Below are 13,511 nucleotides of genomic sequence, written 5' to 3' on the forward strand. Positions count from 1 at the left end.
GATGTTGTGGTCAGCGTGGATCGACTGTAGGTTTACATGTGCCTCACGCGCAAGATCTGATTTTTTTGCATACTGATATTCATTGGGGCCACATGAGGGTATACAGAGCAGAATGCACGGGAGGATCAGGGCCAATCTGAAGCCCATAGCAGCAGAGGACTCTAAAAAGAAGGGATGGAGGTTGGATCATACGAGTCACACTGACATGTCAAAGAACCACACTTATAGGTACAGTATATGCCAGTGTAGATCCTCCTTCTAGGTGACTGGCAAGTAGTAGCCCCTCAGGATGGCAGGAATGAGGTATATCAGCTGCATCATTTCAACAGTACTAGAAGTACTGCTTTCCCATACTTGCCATCTATTCTGGCAGCTAAATCCAACGCATAATGCTTGACAAAGGATAAGAGTTACTCCATGTCACCTCCTTGGAAATCTCAAATTGACATATTTTTAAACAGGCAGAGGATAATTGCTTGAGTTCTGGTAAAGTGCCTTGATTTGCAGTGGGAGAGGTACACCAGCCAAATAGTAACAGCAAGATACCCTGAGTTATCCATTTCAATATCTTCTGTGGGGTCACTGACTTCACTTTTAGAACACACAGCTATGGCTATAAATAGCCAGGACAAGAGTCTGAACGATTTGGTCCTGTTAACATAAAGCAAAGTCCCAGGTGCATTTACTGAGTTTACTTTTTCTCTCTGTGCCAAGTGTATCTTTGGAAAGAAGACAAGCAGGTTGATTGACTGGTTGAGATAACAGACCATGTTAGGAATGAACTTTGGACATGATCTCAGCACCACCTTTTCTCTGTGGAATGCAGTATGTAGGATTTGGCTATAAGTGCCTGAAGCTCATTCACTCTCCTGGCTGAAGTAATGGCCATCAACAAGATTGTCTTCAGAGTGGGCTGGTGCAGGAAGCAGTCAGATTCAAACAGACACCAGGAGTCTAAAAAGTACTAGATCATGGTCCCAGACAAAAGTAGGTTCTTCTGACCAGTGGGTAAGTATGTACCATGGAAGGGGAGCACAACTGTACAGGTATCTGGCAATGTGAAATTGTACAAGGTACACTGTAACAGAGCTGAATGAGAGGCATGTCTTTTCAAGTGCAGTAAGTAGTAGAGGATCTGAGGTACCCAGGCCTGGACCAGGTACAGACAATGCTAGGCGGCCCACAAAATAGAGAATCGCTTCAACTTCAATAAGTAAGTTCTTCTTGAGAATGTTTTCCTCCTCGGAATCAGGATTTTGGTGATTCAACCAGCCAAACAGTTGGACCATCACGTACATCAACTTCGTGCTAGATGAACTATCTGGCCATCATGTTGTGAGAACAGGTCTAGGTATTCTGGGAGTTGTACTAGATGGACACATGTAGTAGGTCAGAATCAAAACTGCCTCAGTCACTACAAAGCTGCAAGAATGAGTATGGCCATGTCTCCTGATTTTGGAAGTCATCTTAGGGATAAGGGAAACTTGTGGAAAGGCATGTAAGCTGCCTTCAGACCACTGCAGAATCAAGGAGCCAAGTAACAACCTGGGATCATATAGAAACAAAAAAGTTTGGCACTTGGACTTTACATCAGTGGTAAACAGGTCTATCACTGTGGTTCCCCAATGTATGATGATCAGCTCTATAATAGACTTCCACAGCAACCATTTTTAAGTGGTGACTGGCTGCTCAGAGCGCCCACCACATTGTTGCTGATGCTCAGGAGGTGAAGGGCCATTGGTGTTATACTGTGTTGGTGGCACCATGTCCAGAGTTTAAGGACTCCACGAACAGTTAAAATGAGCACGTGCCTCCCTGCCCATTTATGTAGTGCATCCAAGGTGTTGTCCATCAGGAGCTGAACTGTGAAGTTTTGAAGCACAGAATGAAAGGTAATGGAGCCTAGCTTGATGACTCTGAGCACTAACACACTGATGTCCTACCAGGTACAAGTGCCCTGCATCTGTTACTCTAGAGGGCATTCTTCACCCCCCCCAAAAAAAAAAATCCACACACAATATTTTAAAATTCTGCAAATTTTGTCAAATAAATGTGGAGGCTCCAGCATTGCATGGGGGAGCACAGGCCAGTAGCTGCACAGAGGTGGGAGATCACTGCACAGCTCCACCCAGGAAACCGACTCTCAGAAGTGAAGCTACACCCAACCCTGACACAGCACAAGGACTGGGCCTGCCCCAGAAACACCTGAGGGTCCTGCCCCTCTGTTTCTGGTGTACCAGGTGTGGGTAGGCAGGCTCAGCAAGGCAAGATCCAAGTGTGGGGGGGGATCCAGGTGTGGGTAGAGAGGGTTCTATGTGGGGTAATCTGGGTGCGGGCGGCTCAGTGGGGGATCTGTGTGTGCACGAGAGAGAGAGAGAGATCTGGATGCACAGGGGCTTGTTGGCGGGTTCTTGGTGCAACAGTAATAGGACTCTGCAGGGGGTCCAGGTGAAGGTGGTTCAGGCTCAGTGGGGGAGGTCTGGGTGTGGGGGAAAGAGAGCTTGGCAAGGGTATATGGGTGTGGAGGGCTCAGTGGGGGGGTCCAGATGCAGCTGGTTAGGGCTTGGTGGGGGATCCGGGAGGCTCGGCAGGATGGTCCAGGTGCAGAGAGAGAGAGTGGGGTTCATCGGGGCGGGGGGCTCGCTGGAAGGGTCTGGGTATGAGGGGGTCTGGATGCACAGGGGTTGGGTGGATTGGGGAGCAGCTCCCTTTACAGGGATCCCTCCTCCTGCAGCTGAGGTGCAATGGGTGCAGGAAGCAGCGAAGGGAGTTTGCAGAGCTTCCTTCTGCTGAGGGAGAAATCTGAGGGTGGGTTGGACGTGCCCCTGGATGTTGTGCAAAGGAAGAGGAAGTTACATCCTCCCAGCCCAGCCAGGACTAGCAGCTGATCCTAGTACAGGGTATGATCAGCTGCTGGATCTTCCCCAGTCCCACCTCCTGCCCCACAGTGATTTACCTCTCTGCCAGCTGCCCTGGCCCGTGAAACATACTGCTGGGGAGAGTTGCATGACCGCTCTTGTGGCTTACCTTTGCGTCCCCATCAGAAAGTCATTTTTCTGCGGGGAAGCAAAGAAATCTGCAGCGGACATAAATTCTGCACATGCACAGTGGTGCAGAATTCCTTCAGGAGTAAGAATGGGCTCCCCAAAACTGTACCTGAAGCATCCATGATTAAACTTCTCAACAAGAAGAGGGTAGAGAACGGTACTCTTCCCCCACATGTTTTCGGATTCCTTTCATCAGCTCAGACCTGCTACAGGAGGTGGAATCACCACTACGCATTCATCTGGCGTTTTGCTGAAGGACAGACCAACCTAAGTCAGAACCGGTGTGGTCAGTAATGAAGCCTAGCAGCAGCAAGTTTATCTGCATGGTCATCACTGGATCTGTATTTGGTGCACCACTGCTTGCATTGACAGGAATTTGTCTTTGGATTGGTGAACGCATACCTCCCCAGATTTGATCAGGACTCTATAAGCTCTATTGTCAATGAGGGAATAAGACTTTTTCCACAGTTCACCAGGAGGCCCCACTGAGAAAATAGGGAGATGGTGTAACATGAGGTATTCTGCATCCTCTTATTGGGATCTGCCTTTGCTCAGCCAATCATCCAGGTAAGGGCAGATGTGAATGCCTTTTCTGAGCTGTGCTGCTATTACTGCTATGCATTTTGTGAAGACTCTTGGTGCCATGGCGAATTTTCAACAGCAGCACCTTGTATTGGTAATGGTTGGGCTGCACTGTGAAAATTAAGTACTTCCTGAGGGCTGGGTGGATGGCTATGCAGAAGTACACATCCTGCAAGCTGAAAACCGTGAACTGTTTGTGATCCTGGAGACTTTAAATGAAATGGAGGCAAGCATTACCATTCTTAATCTGTGGCAACGAATTCATGGAGTCTCCTCAGGTTTAAGATAGAAGGGAGGAAGATACTCCCCACATCAATTCTTTTTGAGGATGAAAGGAAGAATTGGGAGTAGAAGACTCTTCCCCTGTATTCCCACAGTACCTCTTCTATGGCCCCTAGATGAAGCAATGAAATCACTTCTGTTTGTAAGTCTCTTGTGAGAAGGGCCCCTGAAGAGCAGCTGGCAGGGAAGGAGGCAGTGAATGGAACTGTACAGGGTAGCCTTGAACAGTGATGTCCAATACCCATTTATTCATCGTCATAGCTGCCCAAGCCTGGTGGAATGGGACAAGGCAGTTCCTGAAGATAAGCACAGCCTATAGGTCAGTTCCACTGTGGCTCTTAACACAACCATCAAATTTGCTGAGCCAGAGAGCTGGATTAGTCAAGGAGGCAGATGACTAGCATCCACTCACCTAGTTTTCTTCTGATGTTGGTATTCTGGCAGTCGACCCAGGAGTAAGGAGAAGTCCTTTGCTTTTACTGGGGTTTGCATTTGTAAGGTTCTCTATAAGAAACTGGTACATCTTCAGGCTCTGTAATGTGGCTGTTGAGTCCTTGAGAGAAAGGAGCACTTACTCTGTTCTCTGACTGAAGGGCTTAATTCCCTCAAACAGCAGGTCCTCTATTGTGTCCTGTATTTTGCATGACATGCCTGGAGCCACGAGGCTCATCACACAATGATGGCTGTGGGCATCAACCCTGTAGCCATATCAGAACTGTCCATAGCCACCTGTAGTGACAGTCTCATGACCATCTGCCCCTCACCACTGGTGATTCCATCTAGCAGTACTTTTTACCCATGACCAGGATTAAATAGAGCAAAGTCCTGCACCAGTGTAAATTTCTTTCCCTGAAGTAGTTTTCTAATCTAGAGAGTAAGAAATTAAAATAGATCCCTAATCCTGAAGGCCTCTGAAAGTGCACATTCAAAGGAATATTATAAACAAGAATAAAATAGCCTTGGTTCAAGGGGGAATGGATGAATGAAACAGTAATAAAGATTTCTGAAAGAAGAATAGCAACAATAAGATATGTGCTGGAAGTTGGGTGCTTTCAGTCTGGAAACTTGTATAACACTGATGGGATAAACCTGAATTTATGCCATGTCAGTCTTAGTAAAATATAGAATTAACTTTGTGTGGCTCTTCTGTGGTTCTCAGGAGTAGAAATTAATGTTGAACTGGATAGGGTTGATAACATGCTACTAAAGTTTTAGGCCTGATAAGGAACAAAGCTGTAATTCAGAATTAGAATAGCCCCAGCATCATTAACAATGAGGGGAACTGTAGCAAAGAGTAGGGCTTAATTGGCCTGTCTACAATTCTGTTTGCAGCATTGTAACCATGTTGGTCTCAGGATACGAGATAGACAAGGAAGGTGAGGTAATATTTTACTGGCCCAATTTCTGCTGGTGAAAGGAAAAGCTTTTGAGCTACATTATGTTCTTCTTCAGATCTGGGAAAGGTAATCAAGAGTGTCACAGATAAATACAAAATGGAACAGTGTGGCAGCAAAGGTGAATTATGACTGAAAAAAGTTTAACTGCATAGACGCAGCCAAAGAGAAATGGAGTAAGGTCACTATTAAGTGCACACTTTTTAAAGAAAGTAAACCCACTGTTTCCCAACCTGGGAGGTGGGTTCCTAAAGGAAGAGAGAGCGCATGCTGGCCTATACATTTCAAACCTACTCCCTAATCAGAGGCTAGAGACCATTGCCTTTCCCAACCTCATGGTATTCGGTATAGGCAACTTTTCATATTTCCCCTCACAAGGTATCTGTCCAACACCACGTTACAGGCTAGATATCCTACTCTGCACCATTCACTTCCTATATCTGGTCAGACAACTATATTACATACTTCAGGCTGATGCCAGGCACCAACTTTCTATTTCCATCTTTCATATATTACCCTATATACCCTTACTGATTCATCTAAAATAACTCATGTATATGACAAACAGACTGGATGGAGGCCGTATCATTATACAACAGAAGGCTTTGTGATCATAATTCACACAAGAAGCCAGTTAGCTGGGATACAATCACAGAAGTGTAGGACTGGAAGGGACCTCAATATGTTATCTAGTCCAGTCTCCGGCACTCAAGGCAGGACTATGTAATCACTAGAAGATTCCTGACAGTTGTTTGTCTAACCTTGTCTTTGAAACCTCCAATGATGGGAGATTTCACAGCTTCCCTAGGCAATTTGTTAAACCACTTAACTACCCTGACAGGAAGTTTTTCCTAATGTCCAACCTAAACCTCCCTTGCTGCAATTTAAGCCCATTGCTTCTTGTCCTATCCTCAGAGGTTAACAAGAACCATTTTTCACCTTCCTCCTTGTAATAACCTTTTATGTACTTGAAAACTATCACATCCTCCCTCAGTTTTCTCTTTTCCAAACTAAACAAACCCAATTTTTTCAACCTTCCCTCATACGTCATGTTTTCTAGACCTTTAATCATTTTTGTTGTTCTCATCTGGACTCTCTCCAATTTGTTCACATCTTTCCTGAAATGTGGCACTCAGAACTGGGCACAATGCTCCAGCTGAGGCCTTATCAGTGTGGAGTAGAGTGGAAGATTAACTTCTCATGTCTTGCTTACCACACTCCTCCTAATACATCCCAGAATTATGTTTTTTGTTTTTTTTTTTTGCACGCACAACAGTGTTACACTGTTGACTCATATTTAGCTTGTGACCCACTATAACTCCAAGACCCCTTTCTGCAGTACTCCCTCCTAGGCAGTCATTTCCCATTTTATGTGTGCACAATTGATTGTTCCTTCCTAAGTAGAGTACTCTGCCTTTGTCCTTATTGAATTTCATCCTATTTACTTCAGACCATTTCGCCAGTTTGTCCAGATCATTTTGAATTTTAATCCTATCCTTCAAAGCACTTGCAACCCCTCCCAGCATAGTATCATCCATGAACTTTATAAGTGCATTCTCTATACCATTATCTAAATCATTTATGAAGATATTGAAGAGGTGCTGAACTCCCAATACCCAGTACCATTTGCACAAATTTTTCCAGTGCTATAGACACACAGACCCAGATTCAGCAAGGCTCTTAAGCATGGAGTAGTTCCATTGACTAACTGACAGGAAAGGATGGGTGTGGGGGAAGCCCTGCCTGCCGCAGACAATTTTGTAGGCTATTCTTCATACTGCCATTCAGACCCATGACTATCAATCTCTTACACAGAAAGGAGAGGAAAACACATTTTGAAGAAAAATAATTTGGTAAGTATGTTAATGATTTTACCTTTTTGTTCCCACTCTGTGGTTTGGGGCAATATCTATTGTATCTGTAGCTGAATCATGTCTCACTGCCAGTCCTAAATCCGCAATACAACATGTTCCATTCTTTTTTACCAATATATTTTTTGATTTCAAGTCTCTATGAGCAATGGCTGGTTTTCCTGCATAAGAAGGGAGGGGAAAAAAAAAAAAAAAAAAAAAGGTAGAAGAGGCGAGAGTCCCAAAACAAATCCTTACTGCTAACTAAGGAATGTTTCAGAAATCCTCTACTATATATTTTCACCTGGGTGAGGAGTTCAAGATTTTGAGGTTATGAATCAAAGTATCACATTTGTATGTATAATGTGAAGGGCTGATATGGAGTTAAAAATATAAGTTTCATTTAAACCTTCTTGAAGGAAGCAGAAGGATGTACTATATTGGTAGAACAGCAGTGATCTACATATGTGAAATTTGTAGGTTAATATGATCACTATATTCTAGGAATTTAGCAGTGATTTCTCTAAAGCTAAGGGGGAGGGGAAGTACTAGCTAGAGTCACACTTTCATCTTTGTACAGTTGTGACTACAAAACAATAGTTGAGTAAACAGAACAATACATTATATTGAACATCGCTGGAGGTTGTTTTGGAAGGACTATTCATATGAATTGAGCAACTAATGCATAACAAAAATGGTGTAAGCAGCTAATGTCTGGTGTAGCAACAATTTTTTTTTATACAATTGTGCCTTCTAGGTACTACCATAATATTATATGATAACAAACGTTGAGACAGCACTTTCATTCTAAACTCCTGTGTTTAACTACTTATAACTTTGAGCAAAGATTATCCTTTGGAATGACATTACTTATAACTTAGTTTCAAAGCAGAAGCGTTTGTTTACCACAAATCCCACAATTTCAATGTTCATCCAAGCATACTTAATAGATATATTTTTAAAATGAAAGGAACTATTGAAGGGAAGAACTGTTGTCTACCAATGCCTGTAAGGGCTTGTCTACATGATAATTTAGTTTGTGTTAAGCTACGGTGTGAATCTACCCCAGTCTAATCTGCCACACACTGAACTGTCTGTATGAAACTTGCTGATGAACAGTTAGCGTGCTTTAATCTACCCTGTTCTGAAATGGAAATAGATGAAACCACACTAATGAACTGTTTGTCCATGTGGACCTTGTTGACATGCACTGCTAGTGCATGGCAGAAGCAAACCCCAGCTTGCAGTGAACTAAAATGTTCATGTAGACAAGTCCCAACATGCAGTTAAAGGAAACTGATCTTGTGAGATATATGTCTGCATGATCCTAAGGTACTATACTTGCTCAGTGCTGCAGAGGAAAGCAAAAAGTACCAAGGCTCCCTGCAAGCATGTCCCAGAGGAAGGTTCCTTCTAAACCTTCAAATTTTTCCATCAGTTTAAATAAGCTTATAAACCTATACAAGTCCCAAGATAATGACACCCAAATCATTCTTTTCTGTGAACACTAATCACTTATTTTAAAGCACTTTACGCATTCAAAAAGCATTACAATCAATCAATCTTTACTATATACCCATCGAGGTTGATACAGTAAGCAATCAATCACATTTTACAAATATGAAAACTAAGGCTGAGGTATAACTTGCTCAAGGCCACAGCGCAACTGAGTGGCAAAGCCAAGACTAAACACTGATCAAATTCTGGAATACAACATTTTGTTGAAATTTTAGGGGAAGCCATCTACGTAAGTAATTTTAACGGAAGAGAGAGAGAGAGATTAGGTTGGATTGGATTTTTTTGTAAGACACCAATTTGCAACTTCTGTACCTTCAAGACATGATAACACCAGTACAAATATTTACCTAAAACAATTCCCTTTGGGTAGTGCCTATGTTTTGCCCGTAGCTGCCAAGCTCACAGCAGGACCAATATCCTGCAGAACTATCTTCACTTATATGAAGCCTCATTGGTCTCTCCTGTTCTTTCTAAGGCACATAGGTTAGCCTCTTGAGGATTGAATGCTTTAGTTAGACTAAAGTCTTTGGGCTTAATAAAGGGGTATCTGGGTGAAAATTAATGGGCTGTGATGTACAGAATATCAGACAAGAAGATCTAATGTTTCCTCTGGCCTTAAACTCTATGAAACCATGTAATTTAACTTCACACCTTTAAATTGTAATAACTTTCCTGAGTCTCCCTGTGTAGATAAGCCCTTATAGATCAGACAGTGTCTGTAGAACAGTGGCAGGCAACCTGCGGACCATGGGCCGCACACGGCCCATCAGGGTAATCTGCTGGCAGGCCGCGAGACATTTGTTTACATTGACTCTCCACAGGCATGGGCGCCCGCAGCTTCCAGTGGCTGCAGTTTACCATTCCCAGCCAATGGGAGCCACAGGAAGCGGCACGGGCCGCAGGGACGTGCTGGCCACCACTTCCCATAGCTCCCATTGGCCGGGAACGATGAACCATGGTTGCTGGGAGCTGTAGGCAGCTATGCCTGAGGACAGTCAATGTAAACAAATTGTCTCACGGCTCGCCAGATTAGCCTGATGGGCTGCGTGTGGCCCACAGGCCACAGATTTCTCAGTCTACAGCAGTGATGGGCAATCAGTGTTGAACAACTTTCCTGACACCAAAGCCACACCGCTCTGCTATTCTCTTATGAAGATACTTTTTCTTTTCTGCACTTATGGAATGCGTTATACACATAACACTTATAATGGAAGTGTTAATTAGGAGTGAAAAGAAATTGAGACCAGTCTGAAATATAATTTCAGGATTTTGTGTTTTCCTTAGGATACAAGACATAAGTCACAATCTGTGTTCAATAAAATATCTGAAGAGTGTTCTAGGATTTATGAAAAATCCAACTCCTTACCAAATACTGAAAAATCAGCTCCTTTTGCTGCTAAGAATATTCTCTCCAGATAAAAAGAAAAAATGTTTCCAGAGTAACTATTTTTTCTTGTCTTGTTTTTCTGACAAGTAGGTACTGTAGCTAATCTCTCTCAAAATAAAGAACATTTTAAAGTAAACTCTTACGTTTTGAGACTTGAGTCACAAGTCTGTAGCATTCTGGCATATAAAAATATTTTTTATGAGAGAATTCCACTCAGATCTGTTACATGGTATTGACATTTTTGAACACTTTATTAGTTTTATTCCACACACTGAAGGTTAGCATGCATCCAGTGCACTTGAGCAGGAGACTTTCAGTCAGCAGTATCCACTGGGGAGGTGCATGAACCCTGAGTGTCCTCATGCCTCTAGTTGAAAGAATAAAGGGCAGGGTCACCTCAACAATTCTCCCCATCCAGTTCCTTTGCACTGAAATCTTGGTGATACTAGACTGCAGTAGCAGCAATGTAGTGTGAGACATAGAATGTGGGTACACAACACATCTTGAACCGCAACTACTTTACAAGTAAGTAACCATTTCTTTGAGTGTTTGTACATATTATTCCACTGTAGATGCCTCCCCCAACCAGTACACCTTTGGCGGTGGAAAATCAGAATCTATTTGAACTGTCTTACCAAAGTTTGCATCAGCTCTGGATGCTTCAATGATGGCATAATGTTGAGCAAACGTGTACCAAAGACTGAGCTGTTGCTTTACAAAAAAAGTCTTTGACTTGATCATTTCTAAGAAAAGCCACAGAAGTAGCTTGAGCCCTAGCAGACTGCACAGTAATCCTTGCTGGTGGTGTCACCTTTGCTAGGTCATAACAAATCCTGATGAAGGCAGTGATCCAGCTGGAAATTCTTTATGGTGTTACTGCCTGGCTTCTCATTCTCGCTGCATAAGCTACAAAGAGTCTTAGTGAGGATCTCTTTCAGTTTTGTCCTGTCTATATAAAAAGAAAATGCCCTACAAATATCCAGTGAGTGCAGCTATCATCCCTGAAAGTATGTGGTTTTGGAAGAACATTGGTAAATGTATGACCCTGGTTTAGGTGGAATTCAAGACCACTTTTGATAAGAATCTGGGGTGAGGACTTGAGACCTTTTTCTTGTAAAAAAAACTGTATATGAGCATGTGACATGAAAATTTCCCCACAATATTTTTGTGAGATCTTACTAAGTAAGTTTAGGTATCATTGTGGGCTATAGATTATATGTAATTCCACAGGGGAGGGTGACTGCAGCTCCCGCAGGAACTAAAAACAGCGGAGAGCGAGATTAGGCAAATTCATTCACTTTGTAACACCTCCAGAGAAGTACCATCACCTGGACAGGTTCACATGCACTAGCTCAAACTGGATTCTCCAGAGACCAGACAAGGAAAGGACTCTTGGATAAATAGCTTGAGTTTAAACTGACTCAGGGCCTTCTTTCTGATCCAACAAGTGGACAGAAAGTTCTGTCCCAGGAGGAGGGGAAGCAATCCTTGCAGAAGGATTGGAAGGACTGATACTGATCCAAGCCCTCGATGGAGTTGCAAGGGGTGATGGCACAGGGATGATCACTGGTAAGCTATTTTATCACATGTATAGGCTTGTTGGGGTTTTTTTTTGGGGGGGGGAGGGAGGGGAGAGGAAGATAAACAGTTTCTCTGCAAAGCTTTTACATGGAATAAATGTGTTTGCTTAGAAAGTGCTGGGTGATGATTACAGCTGTTCATAGCTTTCGAAGAGAAAACAGAGTGCAGATGCTAGCACATAGTCTAGCTCAGGGGTGGGCAAACTTTTTGGGGCGAGGGCCACATCTGGGTGAGGAAATTGTATGCAGGGCCGGGGCAGGGCGGGTGGAGTGTGGGATGTGGAGGAAGGGGCTCAGGACAAGGGATTGGGGCAGAGAAGGGGTGCAGAGTGTAAGAGGGGGCTCAGGGAAGGGGGTTGGGGTACAGGAGGGGTGCGGAGTGCAGGATGGGGCTCAGGGCAGGGAGTTGGGGTGCACGGGGTGCAGGGTGCAGCAGGGAGCTCAGGGCAGGTGGTTGGAATGCACAGGAGTGCAGAAAGGGGCTCAGGGCAGGGAGTTGGGTGCAGGAGGGGTGCGAGGTACAGGCAGAGGGCTTAGGGCAGGAAGTTGGGGGGCGGGGGGCAGGAGGGGTTTGAGCTCCAGCCCGGTGCCGCTTACCTAAAGTGGCTCCGGGGTGGCAGTGGCGCACACCAGGGCCAGGGCAGGCTCCCTGCATGCCTGCCCTGTCCCCACGCCACTCCAGGAAGTGCTGCGGCCCCTGGGTGGGGGGGGGGAGCAGAGGGCTCTGCGTGCGCACATGGAGCCCTTTGCCTCCCGGCCCGGAGGCTGCTTCTGAGAGCAGCGCCGGGCCCGCAGCACCACCAGGGGTAATCCCGCGGGCCGGATCCAAAGCCCTGAAGGGCCGGATCCGGCCCGCGGGCCATAGTTTGCCCATCCCTGGTCTAGCTTATGGCGATATTACAGTGTGTGCAGAAAAAACTGAGCATCTGGGAAAAAGCCCTGGTCAAGAGGGAGAATGACATGGGTCTCTATCCAAGCGGTGACAGCTGATTAGCTGGGAGCTTAGAGTGGGTGCCATTGGTGGACCATGGAGGGGAAATACTGTTCAGGGCAAGTGTTCCTGTAATGGCAGGGGGGGAGGGAGGGAGAGAAGAAAGAGGGGGGGAGGTCTGGCTATTGAAGCTTGCAGCTCTCCCACTCTCCCTCCCACTGTTATTACAACTGGAAAAGCTGTCTTAGGTGATAAGTAGAAGAGAGATCACAAGGCTAATGGCTCAAATGGCGGGCCCATAAATCCTGCGAATACTAAATTGATGTCCCAGGAAAGAAGAGATTCCTGTTAGTGAGTAAACCCTTATGAGGCCTTTTAAAAAATATTCTTACCATGGGATGGGAGAACACTGAACACGTCTGGAGAGGAGGGTGAATGCAAGAGATGGCTGTCAGGTGAGATTAAAACAAAACAAAAACCCTCCAGCCTTATTTTAACATAACTTGGACCTGCACTTTGACTGGAGACTGATGGATGCAAGTGGAACATTTTTTCCACTTAGCCATTAAAGTGGTTCTACTTTTGACTCTTGCTGCTAGTAAGGACATTTTGGACATTATGTGAACACACACACTCTCCAGTGCAGTTAGACACATCATCCACATTGAGATGGAGACTGAAGATCAGGGTGCACAATTTAGTCATGATTCAGAGACTGTCCTTGAGCAACAAGAAAGTAATTGGAGGTTGTAGTGATAGGGTTAGAAGATCAAAGAATGAATATTGCCATGGCCATCCCAGGGCTATTAATCATTCCAGTCAGTTATATTTCAACTTTCTGATAACGCTAATAATCATACAGTACTTCTAGATCACAGGGAAACAAGACTACATGTAAAAGCAGCAAAGAATCCTGTGGCACCTTATAGACTAACAGACG

The 13,511-nt window shown here is 44.5% G+C and overlaps 1 protein-coding gene across 1 annotated transcript in view; it reads right to left on the reverse strand.

Annotated features, from left to right (window-relative positions):
- Positions 1-13,511, reverse strand: part of TGFBR1 (transforming growth factor beta receptor 1) — an 81,161-nt gene that overhangs the window by 17,035 nt on the left and 50,615 nt on the right. Inside the window, exon 6 of the mRNA XM_045005002.1 lies at positions 7,181-7,337. Within this exon, the coding sequence (XP_044860937.1) occupies positions 7,181-7,337 (157 nt within the window). The remainder of the gene's footprint in view (positions 1-7,180; positions 7,338-13,511) is intronic.

Source organism: Mauremys mutica, chromosome 2 (genome assembly GCF_020497125.1).
Source record: "Mauremys mutica isolate MM-2020 ecotype Southern chromosome 2, ASM2049712v1, whole genome shotgun sequence".
Taxonomy (NCBI): domain Eukaryota; kingdom Metazoa; phylum Chordata; order Testudines; family Geoemydidae; genus Mauremys; species Mauremys mutica.